Raw genomic sequence first — 21,068 nt, forward strand, 5'->3', positions numbered from 1 at the left:
CCAAGCTCTAGGAGCTTGTTTTAAACCATAAAGAGCTTTTGTCAATTTAAGAACATGATCTGGAAATTTTGAATCTTCAAAACCTAGAGGTTGTTCCACATACACTTCTTCTTTTATAAAAACCATTTAAAAATGCACTTTTAACATCCATTTGATATAATTTAAATTCATGAAAACATGCAAATGCTAATAACATTCTAATTGCTTCCATCCTAGCTACGGGAGCGTATGTTTCATCATAGTCTATGCCCTCTTCTTGAGTATACCCTTGAGCAACAAGTCTAGCCTTGTTTCTCACTATATTACCACTCTCATCAAGCTTATTCCTAAATACCCATCTAGTACCTACAGTAGATTTATTACCAGGCCTTTCAACTAATGTACATACTTTACTTCTCTCAAATTGATTTAACTCTTCTTGCATAGCCATAATCCAATGTTCATCATTTAATGCTTCTTTAATATTCTTAGACTCTATGCATGAAATAAATGCAACATAATTACAAATATTTCTAAGAGAAGATCGAGTTGTTACCCCTTTGGATGGATCACCTATAATCTCACCACCCTTGACATAGTTGTACTCTCTTGGATAAGATACTTCCCTTTCTTCAATGGTTGGATTCTCAAGAGGATCATGAGTTTCCTCATTCTTCGTTTCTTCCTTTGATGATGGTTCTCCAACATCATGTCTAACATCATTTGTATTTATAACACCTACATCATCATTCACACAAGAATCCTTCCTTGGAAGGGGATTATCATCGAAAACAACATGTATAGACTCTTCTACAACTAAAGTTCTTTTATTAAATACTCGATAAGCTTTAGAATTTAAGGAGTAACCCAGAAAAATTCCTTCATCACTTTTAGCATCAAATTTGCCAAGGTTTTCTTTACCGTTGTTTAAAACAAAACATTTACATCCAAAAGGATGAAAATAGCTAATGTTAGGCTTTTTATTTTTGAAAATTTCATATGGAGTTTTCTTTAAAATTGGCCTAATCATTACTCGATTAACAACATAACAAGCAGTATGTGTGGCTTCCGCCCAAAAATATTTTGGCAAATTATTTTCACAAAGCATGGTTCTAGCCATTTCTTCTAAAGTTCGATTTTTCCTCTCAACAACTCCATTTTGTTGAGGGGTTCTAGGTGCTGAAAAATTATGACTAATACCATTAGAATTACAAAATTCAATAAATCCAAGATTTTCAAATTCAGTGCCATGATCACTCCTAACACTAGTTATAGAGTAACCCCTTTTCATTTTGGATTATTTTTGAAAATGTGATGAACTGTTCTAATGCTTCATCTTTAGTATTTAAAAATAGAACCCAAGTATATCTAGAATAGTCATATACCAAGACAAATGCATATTGTTTTCCACCCAAGCTAGTAGTCCTAGTTGGCCCAAAAAGATCTACATGGATCAATTGTAATACTCTACTAGTTGATACGTCATTAATGGATTTAAAAGAAACACGCTTTTGTTTTCCTTTAGCACAAGCATCACAGATTTTATCATTATCAAATTTAAGCTTAGGCAACCCTCGAACTAAATCACCTTGAATTAGCCGTTGCAAAACACTCATACTAGCATGTCCTAGTCTCCTATGCCATAACCAACTATCATGTTCATCCTTAGCAACTACGCATAAATTAGTCATATCAAAAGAATCTAAATGCACCATGTAGATGTTCCCTATTCTATGACCAACAAGCATAATCCGATTAGATGCAATGTCAATGACTTTACAACCATTAATTTCAAATAAGACATTGAATCCTTTATCGCATAATTGACTAATACTCAATAGATTATGCTTTAATCCATTCACATATAAAACATTTTTAATTTGTATGGAAGAGGTATTACCTATTGTACCAATACCTTTAATGTGACCTTTTGAATTGTCTCCAAAAGTCACTTCTCCTCCATTTTTGGCATTAAGCTCAATGAACCGGCTTTTTTCTCCGGTCATGTGTCTTGAGCATCCACTATCAAGGTACCATGAATTTGAATTTGTTTCCCGTGCCTTGTAGCAATGCTCCTTTCCCTACAAACATAGATTAATTTTTGATTTTTGGTACCCAAATTCTTTTGGGTCCATATTCATTAGTTTCCAAAATCCTAGTCCCCTTAGGTATCCATTTGTGTAGGATATTTTTATCTTTAGTAGTAATAAGTTCTTTATGAACCCACATACTTCTAACGATTTTTCCATTAGAGGTTCTTTGGGGACCTCTATGATTGTAGTTTCTAAAACTTTTTCTAACAAAGTTGGATTTTGAATTTCCACCTTTTTCAAAATGTTTTGTTCCAACTTTATCAAAAGAAGTTTTAAGATCGTCAATATTTTTTGGATGATCAGCATTGATCTTTGAAAGTAAATTTTGCAAATCTAAATTTTTCTTTTCAAACTATTCTAGTTTGATTTGCAAATCTTTGATTTTACTTTCAAGATCGTTGTTGGTTTTGGATATGAGTTTGTTTTCATTTTTCAATTTTGAAACATCGTTTTTATATTTTAAAAATAATTTCTCATAATCCGAAGCCAACCCATTATATTCCTCTAATAACTCATCATAGGATAAATCATCAAAATCGGATGAGTTAGAGGTTACCTTAGAATCTTCCCCAAATACCATCAAGCACAAGTTAGCTACTTCTTGTTCCTCTTCATCGGAACTTTCTTCATCGCTCCATGTAGCCACATGAGCCTTGTGCTTATTCTTTGATTGACCCTTTTTCTTTAATTGTGGGCAATCATATTTAACATGCCCTGGCTTTTTGCATTCGTAGCAAATAATTGGGTCCTTCTCTTTCGGTTCATTTTTTAGGCCTTCATTTCATTTGAATTTTCTTCCTCGATAAGGTCTCATCATTTTTCTGAACCGTTTGGCAAACAATGCCATTTCCTCGTCATCGTCATCGTTATTCGAATCACTCTCATCTTTTGTGGATTTGAGAGCAACTCCAATGTTTTTCTTCTTCTCCTTCTCCTTTGGTGTCTCGTCAATCTTGTCGAGGTCCACCTCATCTTCGAGCATCATTTCATGAGTGAGGAGTGACCCAATTACCTCTTCAAGAGTTAAGGACGTTAAGTCCTTAGACTCGATGATTGTCGTCTTCTTTGATTGCCACGATTTTGGGAGGGAGTAGACTAACTTCCTCACAAGGTTTTCATTTGAAATGACCTCTCCATATGATTTGAGACCATTGACAATCATTGAAAATCTATCCGTCATAGCTTTGATATCTTCATTTGGTTTCATCCTGAAATTTTCATAGCTATGCGTTAGAATACTAATTTTAGATTTCTTTACCTCATCGGTACCTTCATGAGTGACTTGAAGTTTGTCCCATATTTCTTTTGCGGTTGTACACGATGAAACTCTTCCGTATTCATCTGGTCCAAGTGCACAAAAAATGATATGTATGGCTTTGGAGTTGAGCTGGAACATTCTTGTCTCTCCTTCACTCCACAACCTTGGATGAGTGAGAGGTTTGATGTATCCTTCTTCTACAGCATTCCATGCTCCCATGTCACTTTCTTGAATGAAGTACATCATTCTATTCTTCCAATAGGCATAGTTAGCTCCATTGAAGAAAGGAGGCTTGTTGACGGGCATCGAATCGAGACCGGAGTCGAAGTTTGAAGCGGAGGCCATTGATGACTTTGATTATCGATATAACTCTTCCCGAATCGACTCAAGAGGCGATTAAACCTTCAAATGAGTTAGGCTCTGATGCCAATTATTGAGTTAATCGATTGACGGATTTGGCCAAGAGGGGGGTGAATTGCCAATTAAAAATTTGATAGAAGCTTTTGCAGAAAATTGAAAGTAATTTCACAGCGATTTAGAGTGGTTCGACTTTCTCAATCAAAGTCTACGTCCACTACCTTAGCTATCCACAATAAGGATTTTCCAACAAATTCACTAATTTGTTCTTTCTTTTAAGGCCAAAGAGATAACCTTACAACACCCTCAAGAATATACCCCAATTTTTGAGAACACTCTTTCCCAAAGAGAAGATTACAAATTTGCAAACTTACAAGGAAAACCTCACAAGGTAAGATGTTTACACAATTCTAGAACAAGAAAAGAACACTCAAAGATAATTACAAATGAGCACAAATGGTGTTCTTGAAAGCAAAATGAATATTGAAAGGAAAATTGGCTTGATTTGCACAAACTTGGTGTTTGATGCTTTCTCTCTTGTTTCTATATGATTTCTCTATGATTTCTTGTTGATCAAGGGCTTCAAAACTTGTTTAAATAAACCTTGAATCACTTATGAACGTTGGGGATGATTAGTGAAGATCATATAGCCGTTTTAGTGTGAAAACAATTAATAAAACAGCTTGGAGCGTGGGGAGAATCGGTTCCTCCTCATAGGGAATCGGTTCCCTAAGTGTAAAATTCAAATATTTCGACCGTTGAATAGGGGGAATTGGTACCCCCTATGGGGGAATCGGTTCCCTCAGAGCATTCTGGAAATCTTGGAGCCAAACCATTCAGGGGGGAATCGGTACCCGTTGGGGGGAATTGGTTCCCTCTGAGCAATCTGGAATTTTTGGCTTTGAAATGGTTCGAAATACTTTGAAAGATTATTTTGAAATTGTTTTAAGATTAAAACTTAATTTTACACTTAAGTAAGGATTAAAAATGATTTTTGAAATATTTGGAGTAATATTTTGATATTCGAATAATTATATCGAATATACTTAGAAAATCATTTGGAAAATCTTAAAATTCATTTAACTTAATTTGTTATATCGAAATATCAAAATGTTTTCAACAGGTTCCCCTTAGCAGGTCTGAATCAAGTGATATGATTTTTGGATGACTCTCCTTCACGGGAAAGCAATATGGTATTCTCCTCAGATGGTTCCCCTTAGCGGGTCTGAACCAACTGATATGATCTTTAGATGACTCCCTCTCACAGGAAAGCCATGTAAGATGTTCTTCGAGTGACTCCTCTTTGTAAGAAAGACAAGTGAGGCATTCTGTCAATCAGATATCATCCGCCATTGAGTTGAAATCTAGCTTTTAACTGGAAAATAGTCGCTCGTCATTGAGTTAAGTTGAACTGAATTCGTTCTGAATTGGCTCTCGAACCCGTATGAAGTTGATTCTGAGATATGTTGATCTTTCAATATGTCAAGTTGGTTGAGGTGTAGCTTTTTGCTGCTGAGTTAAGCAACCACCATCGATCTTTAAAGGTGCTTTGGAATTGAGTATCTTTCGTCTTGAAGTTAAAAATTGACTCTAAAGCTGCAAAAATTATGTATGAGAAAAATGATAAATGTGATGCTCTTAAGTATGTCAAAGATGCATGCAACATGAATTAGTTATGTTTTATCTCCTGGATGAAGTCTCGTTCTTTGTCTGTCGATCTGGTCTTTGGAATCGATCGTGCCCCATTTTCTTCTCGGGTTTCAGCTTCAAGGACCTTAAATATTTGAGACTGTCCTGTTTGAAAATATTTTTGCCCTTTCTCTTATTTTAGGAAAAAAATATAAGAATTTTGTAAAACATTTCCTTTTAATTCAGACTCACAATCGAATCGAATCATAAACGTGAGTTCATAGAAAATAAAAGAATCAATAGCTCTTTCATGCTTTCAGAGTTATAGCTCTTTGAAAAATATTCAAATTGATGAGTTGGTTTTAGGTTGACCTCTATTTTCTAAGGTTTCAGCCATAAAAAATGTTATTTTTTCTCGATCATTACAACAGGCCTTTTTTCTTGGCTTGGCATTTTAATTAGATGCGGACAAAATGATGCAACTAGCATGATCAATTACTAGACCTTCTATTTCGATCCTCTGAAATCTTCCATCTTTTCAAGCTTTGTAAACTCTTCTAACAAAGGGAGTGCAAAAATATTGGTCTAAAAATGAAATTCTTGAGTGCTCATGTGAAATTGACTATAACAGGTGTTCCTTAACTCCCTTAGTCCATTTTTACCGAAACTCCTTATTTAGATAAATTTAATTTAATTTGTCATTGTTTGGCTAGCTGAATCCATAAAGTTGGGGCGTTTAACCAATTGCTCTAGAGGGACAGCTCGATATTATAATCACCTTTATTAGGCTAGCTGAATCTTATCCATAAAGTCAGGGCGTTTAACCAATTGATTTAGAGGGACAGCTCAAGCTTTATTGTATAGATATTATAATCACCTTTATCTAGTTAGCTAAATCTTATCCATAAAGCCGGGGCATTTAACCAATTGCTTTAGAGGGACAACTCAAGCTTTACTGTATATATATAATATTATAATCTGGGTATACGGGTCCAATTTCTTAAGTTTGTCAAGAAGAACCTGTTACAGTCTAGGTGTTGTTGAAAGCCAAGGAATCTCATTTTTAGAGTTCAATTTCCAAGTAACTAACCTAAACTAGATTCACCTACTCGAATATTCCATATGTGAAGATCATTATCATCATCGAACGTCTTCAAAAAAAGTATAATAATGTCATACGCAAGGGATGCCCCATGTTGTCCGCTCCTATGCATACCTAATACCAAGCCTCTTATTTATTCCCTTATGTGAGGAGAAGGCTATATCGGTTCTCGTAAGAGAAAGATATGTTGTTCGAGTATATCTTATGAGGTAAGTTCAGAGTCCTTGTTTTACCACTTTTAAATCATGTCACTTTGTCAAAGATCTGTAACTCTAAATTATTTACCGAGTTTTTTTAATTTAGTTGATATTCAAAGAATTTCAAGTTGTAAATTTGATTCAATGCTCATGCATAAATTCATTGAAATATCCTTATAAAATGAAATATGAGGAAGTTCAAAAGCAAGTTACAAAAAGAAATATGAGAAAGTAAAAAAACAAAGTTCAAACAGGATGCTACAAAATGGAATAAAACCTCATTAGGATGCCCCACTATTTCTAAAATGTCGAGGATTAGGTCCTTCATCTGTACTTTCTCCCCATTTTTCAACTGTTTCACTTGTCGGGGCTTCCTTTGATGTACCCTCATATACACCAATTTCTAATTCGGGAGTGTCCTTGCTTTCATCGTAAAATTACAGCTCTTTTCTGTCCATCATTAGATAGATCAAGGCTCTAAATTCAACACATTCTTGTACATCATGTCTATTCTTATTGTGATAACAACAATGATTATCACCTTCGGAGTCTTATGTGATAGGATGTGGTGCAAGAAACCTTGTAATTATCATTTGTCTCCATACCTAAGCAAGAGGTGACTTCACTTCGGAAACTCTGGTTTTGGCCTTTTTACCCTTCTCCTCGGTGATTGCACTTTCCTCATTCTCTTGATGATTAGGCAGAGGGTTATGTGCAATGTGGGGTGATTCTGTATTGTTGAAATGAATTCATCTCATGTTGTGCATTCTTTGGATAATCCTCTTAAAGGCGAGGCGATTTTCAATAGCATGCCTTGGAACACCACCATAATATTCAAAGTGTGCATTTTCTTCATACCACCTGGGGTATGGGGGCTTTAAAGGTTACTCTCGATATGGTGACACCACATGTGCATCGAACAGCTGTTGATAAAGCTCCTTATATGTCATGGGGATGGGATCCAAATGCTCCTTTTCTTTTCTTGGTTCCCTCTGATTTTGTTTAGAAGTAGCTGACGGTACAGCAGCAGTTGTTTTCATGCTTGAGATCGTAACACCTTTTTTATCATTGTAGGTGTTGACATTTTTGATCTCTCTATCTTTGTTCTTCAGAGGAGGTTTTCTACTCGACCTACCTCCTTGTTTAATGGTCGTTTCTACCATCTTTGTTTTGACTTCTTCACTAAATTTTGGAATGCGGTAACCATCTGAATTATTTTAAAGTCTTGGTAAGACTCCAAGTGAAATTTCCAACTACGGAGTAGACGGTACAATTACTCTCTCAGATGCCCATGCCCTAGGAGCATTCTTTTGATTCAAGCCAGACAACCTTGAAATAATTTGGTCAACCAAAACGTTTTAGTTCCTAGTGATGGAATCCAATGTATTTTGTTGATTTTGACTTATTTTTTCTTCCAGTTCCTTCTGTAATCTTAGCATGTTCTCTTCAAGTTGAGCAATTTTGGCTTCCATTTTCCTTTGTGCGGGTGTTGTGAGGATGACATGGGTCTGAAGCTTCTGGAGGTAAACCTGGTGTTTGTTCCATTCTTTTATGAGACATCTCTTGTTAGTTAATATGAATGTAATGAAAAAAGAAAAAAAATAATGCGAAAAATGCAAGAATGCATGATGCATGAAATGTTCGAGGCATTGATCCAAAAATGTGTCTGTTATTATATATAATCCTTATTGGGGACAAAATTGTTATTTCTTAAGAGACAAAAACATTTTAAAGATAAATTCTTCTAGACCCCAAACAACTTCTGACAGGTTGATTCATCTTTTGCCTTTTTCTGTCACCGGTTGAATACACTGTCGAACCGTTCCGGCTCCTCTGGCTAAACCGTGCAGGTGACGAGCTACTTTTTGTACTTGTCCCAAGAAGTCTCAAATGGCTGCATCTCTGGTTTTCACTCTCTGTTGAGTCTTCCCTCAACAAAAGTGCCTTTGGAAACCTCCATTGAAGGGAACTATCTAAAACTCACTTGTTTGCTTCTTGGATTTGTCAACAATGGCATGTTGTCTTTGAAGTAGCACTCCAGGTCAATAACTTTTTTTCTTGTCTTGCCCTTGCAACCCTTGCCAGCTCAAAAAGTTGACTTTTAATGTGCACAGTGTAAATCCCGGTCCATTCTGAGTATTCTCTGACCATAGCTGGACTTCTGAGTTTTTCATCTCTTGTATTATAACTCCTTTTTCCGTTAATGTAAATTATTTATGTTTAACGAACAAGTTTTTTGTAGATCAACACCTTTTTTGAATAATGTAAATGATAAAAATGAAAGAGAACAAAAAATGAAAAGAGACAGTGAGGTAAATCAAAACAATAAAGAAAATAAAATGTCCTACCCCATATGATATCTACCCCACATGCTTATTATTCCTACTCGGACATGATCTCTATCCCACATGTTAATTTTGAACCAGTCTTAACCGCATAAATTTCTAGTTCACATGCTTTGAACAGAAAATAGAGCAGGAAATAATCTCAAAGTAGTCTAGGGTTTGAAATGAGGTTTTGGGGTGGGCTCTAATACCCTGTAGTCTCCCGGTTTAGGTTCTAAAGAAGGTACCCGAGTTCTCCTTGTTGGTGCCCCCTTGGGCTTGCCAGACCCTTAGTCCTAAGCCCATTACAAGCTTATGTGGACTAGTTTAAACTCGAGAGGATATATTCCCTTATGCCCATACGGAGAATAAATTTACACGAAGACACAAGGTATATGAATCCCGAATGCTACTTACTAGGCCCGCATAGAGAATAAATTCTCACAAAGGTGTCACTTTTACCCCCACTTAAACAGGGTTTGGAGCTCGGGTATAAAGCCTTAGATGAAAAACAAGTTTGATAAACAGAAACCATTGAAAGAAATCGTCAGTACGGCTATTTATTTCAAAATATATTCAAAAGTAATAAGGATCGAAAGGTTACCTTAAAATTTAAACTTACCTTTTTTATTAAAAAGACAACTAGAAATTAACCTTAGCCTGACTCACTTGCTTGTCCCTAGCGGAGTCGCCAACCTGTCGTGGTCGTCTTTTGGGTGGGCCCAGAATTGGGCTTCGACTTGAATGAAATGATTTGAGTCCGATCATTTATTTTAAGAATAAAACGGGTTAATTGTACACCCTAATTTCTTACCTGATCTGCATCTTACCAGCGATATGTCGGATTCGGGAGTCAGTTACAGTCAAGGAAGGGTTAGCACCCTTGAACTGCCCTTTCGGTACTAGTTAATTCCCAGTTGTCTTTAATTAAGAAAATTGTAAGTTTAAATTAAAAGGTAAAAATTTGATCTAGATTACTTACCTCCGATCGGTTTTAAAAGTGTACCCTTAAGAAGTCATGAAAAGCGTTAGATAGGAAAAAATAAAGAAAATGAAATAAAGAAAATAAATAAGATAAAAATAAAGAAAATAAAGATAAATAAGACGAATACTATAAAGATAAAAAAATAAATATATATATATATATAAAGAAAATAAAAATAAAGAAAATAAAAATAAAGAAAATAAAGAAAAAAATAAAATGGGAAAATGGAAAATGGAAAAAAAGTAAAAATAATATATATAAAATAAATAAAATAAAGATAAAGATAATAAAAATGAAAGAAAGCTAAACAAGATAAATAAAATAAAGATAAAAATTAAAAAAAATTAAAAAAAAATAAAAAAAAAAAGTATATTTAATGATAATAATAAAATAAGGTAAAAAATGAATATATATATATATATATATATATTAGAATATTAATAAAACAAATAAATACATAAATATAAATAATATATATATATATATACATAAATAAAATACTTTAAAATAAAATAAAATAAATAAAAACCAGAAAATGATATATAAAAATAATAAATAAAAAAGTCCAAAAGAAAAAAAATAATATAAAATAAAAATTATATATATATATATAATAAAAAAATATGAAAAATATAATAATAATAAATAAAAAAAAGGGCTAATTTCGAAGAAACTCAAAATTAAAGGGCTAATTTTGAAAGAAAATTAATGTTGAAATTGCAAATTAGGAGCGAAATGAAAGTTCCAAAAACGGGGGAGACCAAAATTGTAATTCTCCTTTCTTAAAGAAAACACGTTGATCCCTTTAGGCCCATGGGTCGGGTCGTGGGTTGGTATAAATACCAACTTTCATAAACACTTTTTTATTTTTTTCATTCGATCAAAAATGGATAAAAACCCTCCCCTTTTTTTCTCTCAAATGTTCTTGTGTTCTTCATGAACACGAAGAACAGCCACTGTGGTTTTCAGAAACCGGTGGCTCGCCGTCTCGCCGGCCTCCATTCATCGGTGACCAAATTTTTTTTTTATTTTTTGAAACATTTTTTCCTCTATCTTTTAAAAATCAAAACGGTTTTTGAAAACGAGCCTCGGGGGAGTGTAGATCTAGAAAAGAAATTTCGAAATCTTTTTTCGAACCAAAACGATGGAAAACAAACACAACTCCTACATGCAAGCATTGACCGAAAAAATGTGAGATTTTTATCTTTTATTGCTTTTCGAAATTGTTACAAAATGCTTCGAATACTCTTGTATTTGCTTCGTAATTTTTGTGCCTTTATTGTGTAATATTGTGTGTGTTGATGTGTTTATTTACATGTAAATTTATTTCCTAGGAGAAATGCTATTTTTAGATCTGAAGACTCCTAATGGGACTCTAACACTAGTATGTTTTTTTACTTGTTGGTGCACCGAAAAAATCGGGGTTGGTCGTTGGTTGCGTGAGGAATCGGTGAGGGCACTTGAGGAGATGCGTGAGGAATCGGTGGCGGCATTTGAGGAGATGGGTGAGGAATGGTTGGAATGAAATGAAGGGTTAGGGTTTTAAAACCCTAACTGGTTCGAGTTGCCCGGGTTACTCCAGTGGACTGGTTCAGGTCCTGGACTGGGTTTTGGCTTCTACTGAGCCACTATAGGGTTGTTTGTACTTGGATTGTGGGCTTGGATCTGTAAAAGGGAAAAATTGTATTATTTAAGTAGAATATATATATATATATATATATATATATATATATATGTTATATATGGACGAAAATTGGTGTCCACATCAAGAAGCAGGCATCGTGGAGAACGAGGATTGTGCGGTCTTCTTCAGAAACAACTTCATGTATTGATTAGGCAAAGTGGCAACCTCCCCTCCAAGTTATGGGAAGATCAATTTGGATGATGTTTTTAAGTCTACTGGGCGTATAACGATTGTGGAGGTTATTGCCCAAGTTGTCGTTGGCCAAGTACTAGGCGTCATGGCTGCGTCGTCACCAGGTTCTGTCGAAGTTGGGCTTTCGGAAATTCGTGCTCTGAATGTAACACTTTCTTTGGCAAGTGAGTATCGGTGGACACATGTAATCTTTGAATTGGATTCAACGCTTGTAGTCAACAAGATGTCTTGACCGAAGGAGGACTTGTCCACGTTGGGTTATCATCTTTGGGAAGCTCATTGGATTTTGAATGCTATTTTAAATTTCCTAGAGCTTGTAATATTGTGGCATATACTTTGACTAAGTGAGCTCTCCTTTTTGGAAATATCTTGTATTCTGACTTTATTTATCCCTAAAATTATTATGTTTGTTGTATCCAATAATTTTTATTCTGAAAATACAAGATCATAGGACACTATTTTTCCTTTATAGGTCTTAAAAGAGTTCTTAAGGAGGCTCGTTTTCTTTAAAAAAAACACTTAATAAAAATATATGATAATAATAATCGATAAATTTTGCTTATAAAGAATTTCTATTTCTCCAATTAAATAATACATTCTAATATTCTTATCAAAATCAAACAAAATAATATAACAATCCAGTATATTCTTATCAACTATTGTAAATGTTTTTTTTTTTTCTTTTTATGAGTTTTTAATTCATATTTTATTTTTATTTTTCAAAAATAAATGAAACACATCCGATTCGTCCCCAATTTAATTTTCAATACCAGACTAAATCATGAGTTTGCTTTACATTTTCGTAGAATGGAAGAACAAACATGAAACAAAGTTTTAGCTCATAAGTTCATGCGTTAAAGATGAAAACCAAAAATTCAAAACGTATAGTACTACCTGAAATTCCTTAACCCTATTTCAGTTAAGAAAACTCCCCTGTATATTTCATAAATTCATTCACCCAGTATTATCGGCAGTCCGACCAGCAACAGGTGTTTGACGATCAAGATATTGATCAACCTAATCCTCGTTTTCCGGTTGTTTATTTTCATGGATTCTGAGAATGCCACCATCAATCAAGGGCTTCAACTCTTCTTCCGCCATTTTACGGACCTCGGAGTCCAAGGATTCCCAATATGCAGACAGTATCTTTGAACTGCAAATAGGGCAATGGGGACGATATCAAAATATGTAATGCCAGAGATCAAGTGGATGTTTATGCTTTGAATGTGAAAGAAGCTTTACAAAGTCGAAACAAAGCAGCTAACCTGTGACCTTGGGCCCATAATTGACACTTCCCTTCCAGAGATTTCTTCCATAATGTGGAAGCAAATGCAGGGCAGTCTAATATTAGTTTCCGTATGGTGCGACTGGAATGGAAGTTTTCGAGCACATGTTCTTCCTCTGATTCTTCAGATTTAGGCTTCGCTGCAAGTGCAGCTATAGTTTCATGCAAGTTATTCAATTTTTGATCTAGTGTTGGGTGGAGAATTCCATCAGAACCACCCATTGCAACCTGTGCATTGTTTCCAACATATGCCAGGGTGATTAAATCAAGAGATTGGGGATTGAAAATGGTTCAATAAAAGACAAAACAAAACTCAGATTTGGATGGAGCGCATGTCCTAATGTTCAAGCGAAAATATTCAGTTATAAAGTTAACACGTTATAGAAGATATAACTGTTCAGTTATCGACAAAGTTCCAGGCTTCTAACTTAACCTACTTCTGGACTTTATTAAAAGAGTACAAACTCCATTAAGAACAAAATTGATTACCTCAAAAATTACTTCTTTGCCAAAATTTGAAGTAAGCAATTCTCCTGCGTCCTCTATGCAAACATCAACAAGGTTCTGTAAAACCGAGCATCACAAAAGTTAACCAGAAAGATTTTGATATCTTCAGTGAAAGGACCAACAAAAGATTTTCCTTTAGAAACACAAATAAGGACATATCACCCCCTAATGGGCAAGAGGGGCCAACGAACCTCAGCGAGCCCACTCTTGACTAGCAACTCTCTCCTCCTTAGCGAAGGATCCTTCTTCCCACCTTCAGCTGAGAAGAGGTTCTCTTCAGGAATATCACTTTTACCGGACTCGGATTGTGTCATATCAGGATCGGATGTAGCTGTCTCCTTTGTAGGTTCTTCATCAAGGTTCTCTTCAGGAATATCACTCTTAGATGCCTCCTTACTAGATTCTTTATCCCTTGAAATTTTTCTCAGATCTGACTTCGGAATCATTCTGAGAAAGTGAAAACCCATTGTAAATTTCAGGAAAGGTTCGCAGTCTATGATAAATGAACAAAATATCACATCTATTAAACTACCTTAGCACTGAGCGACGGAACAGATAAATTTAGAAAGGCCAGGCCATCGGAATTAAAATAGCGTGAACAATTTGGATGAAGCAGCTGCAACAACAAGCGCCTTCCACTCTGAAATTCACAAAATGCAAGCAGAAACCCATAAGGAACACAGTACTAAAAACTGAATTAATGTCAGATCCAACAAATGACGCAACTTCAGGGATACAAACCATTCCACGGACATTCTAAAATAACTGTAAAATATGAACATTTACACGGCCCAAGCTGAGTTGACCAACTCCTGAATTTATCAGTTTCGATTTTAAGGACCCTCCGGATAGTTCAGATAATGAGGGTATAAATATAAATAATTCTTTTATTTGTTTTAGAGGTCAAGAACCCATCATTATTGCCTGACCAAGATATCTTCTTAAGCATCTGTTGTTAAGATAACAGGTTTAGAAAGAGTAGACACCTTGTCCACAGCAATCTCTTTCAATGTTGCTTGGAGCTCACGGATGATGAACTGAAAACAGAATATTAAAGTCAGACACTACAGTAAATCAATATTACATTACATAGAGATGTAGTAACGAAAGGCGACATAGCAGAAGCTAACCTTAGTTAGAAGCTTAGTGTCATCAACCATTGAAACAATGCCCACGAGAACCTAATAAAATGGAAATCAGAGACAAAAGGCTTTAGCGTTTTAAATCTTAAAGAAAGGCCTCATGACATACACTCGTAATGTTAGTAGTGCCGTAGTTGAATTTATCAAGAGCCAATTACAATTAAGACATAGGAATGTGCAAAACTCGTGAAAATTGAGTTAACTGAATTAACCTATACAAGTTGATTCATTTGGTTTGGTTAATTCGGTTTTGATTTAGGTCAGTTATAGGAGTCGGTTTAAATATGTTAATTTGGTCCATTATCGGTTTATATAATCGATAGTCAAACTGACTGAATTAATGGCTTAATATAAAAACATTATACCTGTATATATTTTTAAATATATTTATAATAGAATATATATGTGGACAAACATTACAATAGTAAATTGATTACATTTCTCCAATGATTATAACTTTTTAATCAAATATAATTAAAATATGAGTCTTAATTTCTTAAATATATATTAATTATAGAAAGGGTAGCTTAGCTCATTTATTTTCAGTTAATTCAATTAACCAATCAAACCGATTAACTTAAGTTAGTTCAGTTATTTCGGTTTTTCCTTAAGCCAGACCGGTTTTCGGTTATTATTTATAGGAAGTAGGTTAATTTGATTTTTGGTTTTTTCAACCAAACCAAATGTATATACACTCCTATTTGTAGAAGTTAAGGTTAAAATAAGTAGTATAAAAAGACTTCCAATTTAGCATTTCTAACAAAAGAAAATCAAGCAGATAGATTTCCATAAACAACCCATACCATGCACCCGCAATGATCATGTGTTATCTTGCTTATATGGCCTTTCATTCCTTTGATGATTTTCTTTCTTTCCTAAAATGAAACACAAAAAGGATCTTAAGTCTTTCTAGAAAAGGGTATCCTTATGAATAAGGTTTTATGGAACTCATACAACCGACTACAACAAACCTTAGCACTTCCATGTTTAACACAGAGCATCCCAATCTTAGATCCCTCCCGGGTATGGATCATACGAACTAGGAGTGGACCAGACAGTTGTTGAATTATATCCGCAGCAGAGGACTATAGACAAACTAAATTTAGTAAGAGAAATCACATGGAAAAAACAGCGCTATGGACAGAAATTTCTTTAGAGAATGTTCCAATAATGTGTTAAGATCATAAATACCTGATCAGCTATGCTCAAATACTCTACTAATACCCTGTGTATAATTGAGTGATCCACTATTCCTTTTTCAAGGATTGGTTGAATCACTGAACTCATGTGTCGCAAAACAGAAGACTTCTGCAAGCCCAATTTCGATATTACATCTATTAACCTGACATGAGATCAGAATTTTTTGTCAAAATATGTTCTCGACTTGCTGTAGAAGTAGGATATCACTGTGGAACCACATATATCTGACAATCTACCAACAAAGGTGTGAAAGGAATAACATCACAAAATTTAATGACAGCCCATCAACCTCCGTTATAAGTTTTCAGTTCTTTAGAACTTTTTAGAGTACGACAATCATGGCTAGAAAGTAAAAAATTATGTAAGTTCTACCTGCTTTCTTTGATGGATGTGAGGTCCTTAAACAGATGAAGCTCAGTAGAAAATAATTCCATCAGAAGCTCTTGTTTTTGAGAGGCATTTCCAAGTTGATATGCATGCTCAATAACTGCAGAAGGTAAGCGAGGATATTGGATGTTAGCAAGGCTTCAGAACAGATTTACTTCTCAAAACCTACAGTGAAATCCTCCAAACGAAAATTAAACCAGTTTTATCACTCAATTTAATACAAAACACGTGCACATAAAATAATTAAGTAAACTTAAGACATACATTACTCGGACTCAGGTAAGAGTGCCGGATATGAGTATGTTTCTAGTACAGGTATTTTTTTCAAGTTTTTCAGTATTTGGAGGATCATTACAAAGTCACCCCATACTCATGTCGGTACATGCATCAGACCTATGCTACTCAAACTCAGGCGTGAGTGTTGGATTACAATTATGTTTCCTACACAGGTAGTTCAATCTTTTATAAGTTTTTCAAATTAGAGAGTATCCTCATACCAATGTTGGCATACAAGACATAGGAACTTCAAGAAATATAAAGTTTGGGCAACTTAGATAAGACACATGTTCAAAGTAAATGCAACATTAAATTTTTTTGACAAATTTAGGTGAGAAAAAATAAACTCTATCTTACCTACAGATCCAACCATGTGCCGAAGAAGCGAAGCAACATGCCCACGGAGAGATGATATAACCCCTGCCAGCTGCTTTTTAGATGCTGCATGCATTTAATTGTAATGTAAGGCTATGATAACAATAGGATCAGCATCACCTACAAGATAATTATACAAACTAGTCCTAGAAGTAACATAAGTATACCCGCATCTAACATTTTCTTCACAAGATGCACAGCATAGGCATTGCACGAGAGGGTGAGAATGTGTGGCTGAAGCTCAGAAAATACAGCATCTCTTTCTGTTTGCAAGCAGTGTTTAACACAGGTCTAAGGCCAAACAAAAAATGGGTTAGACAACCATAGCCTATTGCAGTGGAATTAATTCGAACCTTAATGAAAGGCCAAAAAAAACCCACCTGCAGAACACGAGACGAAACATGGGAACCAGCAATTTCTGGGATCTTTCCCTTCATCTTTTGCAGAGCTTCAGTTATCAGCCTAAGAACAATTCAAATAAAATTTAAGGCCAAGAAAAGCCATGTTGAATCACAAAGCATTATATTTGTTCTCGAATACATACTTTGATCTGTCTTCTTTAGCAATATTCCGACGTCTCATCTTTTCCCATAGAGATGCAAGCTCCTAATGCAAGTAAAAGAACAAAAATTTGAATTAGACAAAAAAATGTTAATTGCCAAAATTTCAGTCAGCCATCAAATAAGTTCTAATCAAATCATAAATAGTTCAATTAAAAAAATCTTTGTATTAAATGGGGGTTTAAGAGCGATGTTTATGCTCATACGCTGTTTTGGGTTAAAAAAAATATATTTCGGCTCAGTCATTCTTGAGTTGAGTGAGCTCCAACACAAAGCAGTTTGAGTATCTAAATAATTGAATTCAAATGTCATAATACTTGATTCAAGCACGGGAGTAATATGTTTTTTTTTCTTTGAAAAACTTCAATTCAAACTCAAACTAATACTCATGCTTGAGTTGAGTACGAATGACCAAGATTGAAATCAAGCATGAGAGTTGAGCTCGTCTTTTACCAAGTAAAAGAACCTAAACGCGCCAGCTCAAGCAATTCAACATTTTCTCCAATGGAGTTTGAGATTTACAAATCCAACTCAGCTCCAGCCTCGAATTCAAGTCGAGCTTACTAAATAAGCTTAAACTCAGCTCAACTCGATCACACCCTAAATAAAAAAGAAAAGACACAGAATTTACTTGTTCAAGAGTATAATGCGGTTTCCTCTTCTTCTTTCTAGCTTCTGCCAATTCCTATCAAAACCGATAAAACAACAAACATTAAATAGCAAACAAACAAAAAAATCGGTTGCCTTCGATTTTTAACGAAAAACACGGGGAGAAAAAGTCGAATGACCTTTGCTTGGATTCGACGCTCTCTCTTAGAAAGCTCTTTATTTTCACTCCCATATTCCGGTTTCTTAAACTTGGAATGACTTGGGTGTTCGTGTTTTTGTTTGGACGAGTTGAAAGGTTTTTTCAACGGCTTGTTTGAAGGGAAGGAAGCATGTAGCTTCGGCTTCTTGGATTTCGAGCTATCTCGGTCGGTGTTTGAGCTTGAAATTTGCTTTCTCTTGTTGGATTTGTGCGTTTGTTGATTCTTGGCCGCCATTGAAGCTTTTAGCTCTAAGCTCTCTCATTTGGGATGAGAATGTGGGGTTTTAGCCTTTCTTTCCGAGGGTTTTCCGTGTAGTTTGGAGGGGGGAGAGTTGGGCCTGCTTATTGTTGAACCCATGGATGCCCGTTAGGGCGGCTTTGCCCGGATACAAGTTTTATTCTAGTATAAATTACGCGTTTAGTATTTAAATTATTAATTTTTTATCTATTTTAACATTTTTACTTTCAATTTTTTTAAGAGTATACATAATGTTTAGTTTTTGTTTCATTTTAGTATCCCACCGTTAAAAATATAACGCATTAAGTACCTAAATTATCAGTTTTGTTTCATTTTAATACCTAAACTTTTAAATTTTTTTCAAAACTTAACGTTAAATTTTGAACAGATGTACTAAAATGAAACAAAAACTAAAGTTCAAGTATAATTTTAAAAAATTGAAAGTTTAGGTATTAAAACGGGTCAAAACTGATAGTTTAGGTACTAAATGCATAATTTTCCCTTTATTTTTATCTAGCCTTAAATATGCTATTATTCCTTAAGTTATATCGAGATGTCTTTTAAAATATTTTTTGAGACGTTTTATCATAAAGTTTAAATCATTAATTCCGTTAAAAAAATTATAATAATAAATTATATACTTAGTCACTCAATTATTTTCATTGTTATGTTTTGGTCACCCCAAATGTTTTTTTTTTCAAAATATCACACTAGACACTTTGTATCATCGATAAAAAAATCAAGGAAAACGATGAGCGCAGAACCAAAGCAGTTTCTGTTTTCTTAATATTTAGCAAATTCATATCCAGGCCCGTAAATGAATTGAACGTTAAGCGAACCGTTCATGAACTATGCGGCGGGAAGTTTGTTTATGCTCGTTTATTTATTAAATGAACGAACATAAACAAGATTTTGCATTCGTTTAATTAAATGAACGAACACGAACAAAGGGCTCGTTCGTTTATTTACGTTCGTGAACGTTCGATTATATGTTCGCTTATGTTCGTTCATTTATGTTCATTTATGTTCGAACATATGACAAGTTGAATATGTTACGAAGATTATTGAAGTTGTTTGGATTTCAAGAAGATTGTTTTGTTGAACAAATTAACTTTAAGACTTTATTATGTTCGTATAGTTTATTTATGATTTATGTATGTTTTTGCCGTATTCGAAACAAATTAACTCTAAAGTTATAGGTTATATTAATTAATTTTAAGTTGTTATTCTTGTTGTTTACTTCTTTTTACATTCATTTGTTGTGTTCGAATAAGTTTGTTTTTTGTGTTTGTGTTGTTCGTTTATGTTCATTTATTATATTCGTTTATGTTCGTTCGTTTGTGTTTGTTTACGTTTGTTTATGTTCGTTTATCATTTAAATGAACGAACATGAACAAACTGTATTTCTTAATGAACGAACATGAAAAATAAAATTTTGTTCATTTATGTTCGTGTTCGTTTATGTTCGTTTATTTATTAAATGAACGAACATGAACATTCCTCTATTCAAATGCATTTAGTTCGATTACATGCTTATCCCCAGCAACGCTCCCCTTGGCGGGTCAAAGTTAAAAACAGGAAGAAAAGAAATTCAACAATTTTGAATGGCTCTTGAACTCGTTGAAACCGGCGTACAACAAACCGTCTTTTCAAAGGGAGCAACGAGACAAAGCTAACGCCACATTCATGGCCGACAATGCGGGGGCGGAAACTAGGAATTTATTATAGCTAAGTTAAAGTATTTTTATTTTTTATAAATATAAATTTTTAATTAAAGATCTAGCAATATTTTATTTTTAAAAATATATATTTTAATAGTAATTAATATTTTAAAAAATAATTGACGAGAGTTCGCCTTCACTCCCACTATGTTCTTCCCCTGCGGCGGCCGCGATGACGATTACGTTAAAGGCGTTGTAGCGTTAGCCAAGTTAGAGATGTTTTTTAAAGAATATGTTTCAGAAATACACATCTCACATGAACCGTCCTTAGAATTGAACTTGAACGCATATACTTTGAGCATGTCATTTACACACCACAAGCGCAAATTCGACCTTTTTGCATCAACTTTCTTATATTTTTAATTTTTTTATTTTTTTATTTTCTATTTTTCATTTAATGTATTTCATTTTTACTATCTTTTTTTTATAATTTATATAATACAAGTTATATTATTTTTTATATTTTTATAGTATTATGACAAGAAAGAGGCCATGTTTTTTTATTGTGCCAAGACACAATTAGATGTTTACTTAGACGACCCCAAATTTGATAGAAAAACAGAGCTTGACATCCTTAATTTTTGGAAAGAAAATAAGAATCGATATGGACAACTTTCTCATCTTGTTAGAGATATTTTGATTGTACCTCTTACAATTGTTGCTTCAAAACCAACTTTTAGTATAAGAGGTTGAATTTTGAATAAGTGGAGAAGTTCTTACATCCCAACGTTAAATTTTAGTATAGGGATATTTCTTATACCTCTTACAA

General features: G+C 34.2%; 1 protein-coding gene across 1 annotated transcript; it reads right to left on the bottom strand.

Moving 5' to 3' along the window:
• Positions 1-12,544: 12,544 nt before the first annotated feature.
• Positions 12,545-18,614, bottom strand: LOC120126009 (pumilio homolog 24-like). The gene is given in 18 exon segments (XM_039144314.1): positions 12,545-12,953; positions 13,066-13,313; positions 13,575-13,649; positions 13,784-14,014; positions 14,016-14,039; positions 14,125-14,232; positions 14,579-14,629; positions 14,723-14,773; positions 15,538-15,609; positions 15,706-15,819; positions 15,926-16,076; positions 16,307-16,421; positions 16,955-17,038; positions 17,140-17,263; positions 17,353-17,434; positions 17,517-17,578; positions 18,164-18,217; positions 18,321-18,614. Coding segments are annotated over 18 exon segments (2,037 nt in total). The 5' UTR covers positions 18,576-18,614; the 3' UTR covers positions 12,545-12,817.
• Positions 18,615-21,068: the final 2,454 nt, after the last annotated feature.

Source organism: Hibiscus syriacus, unplaced genomic scaffold, assembly GCF_006381635.1.
Source record: "Hibiscus syriacus cultivar Baekdansim isolate YM2019G1 unplaced genomic scaffold, ASM638163v2 tig00110450_pilon, whole genome shotgun sequence".
Classification (NCBI taxonomy): Eukaryota; Viridiplantae; Streptophyta; class Magnoliopsida; order Malvales; family Malvaceae; genus Hibiscus; species Hibiscus syriacus.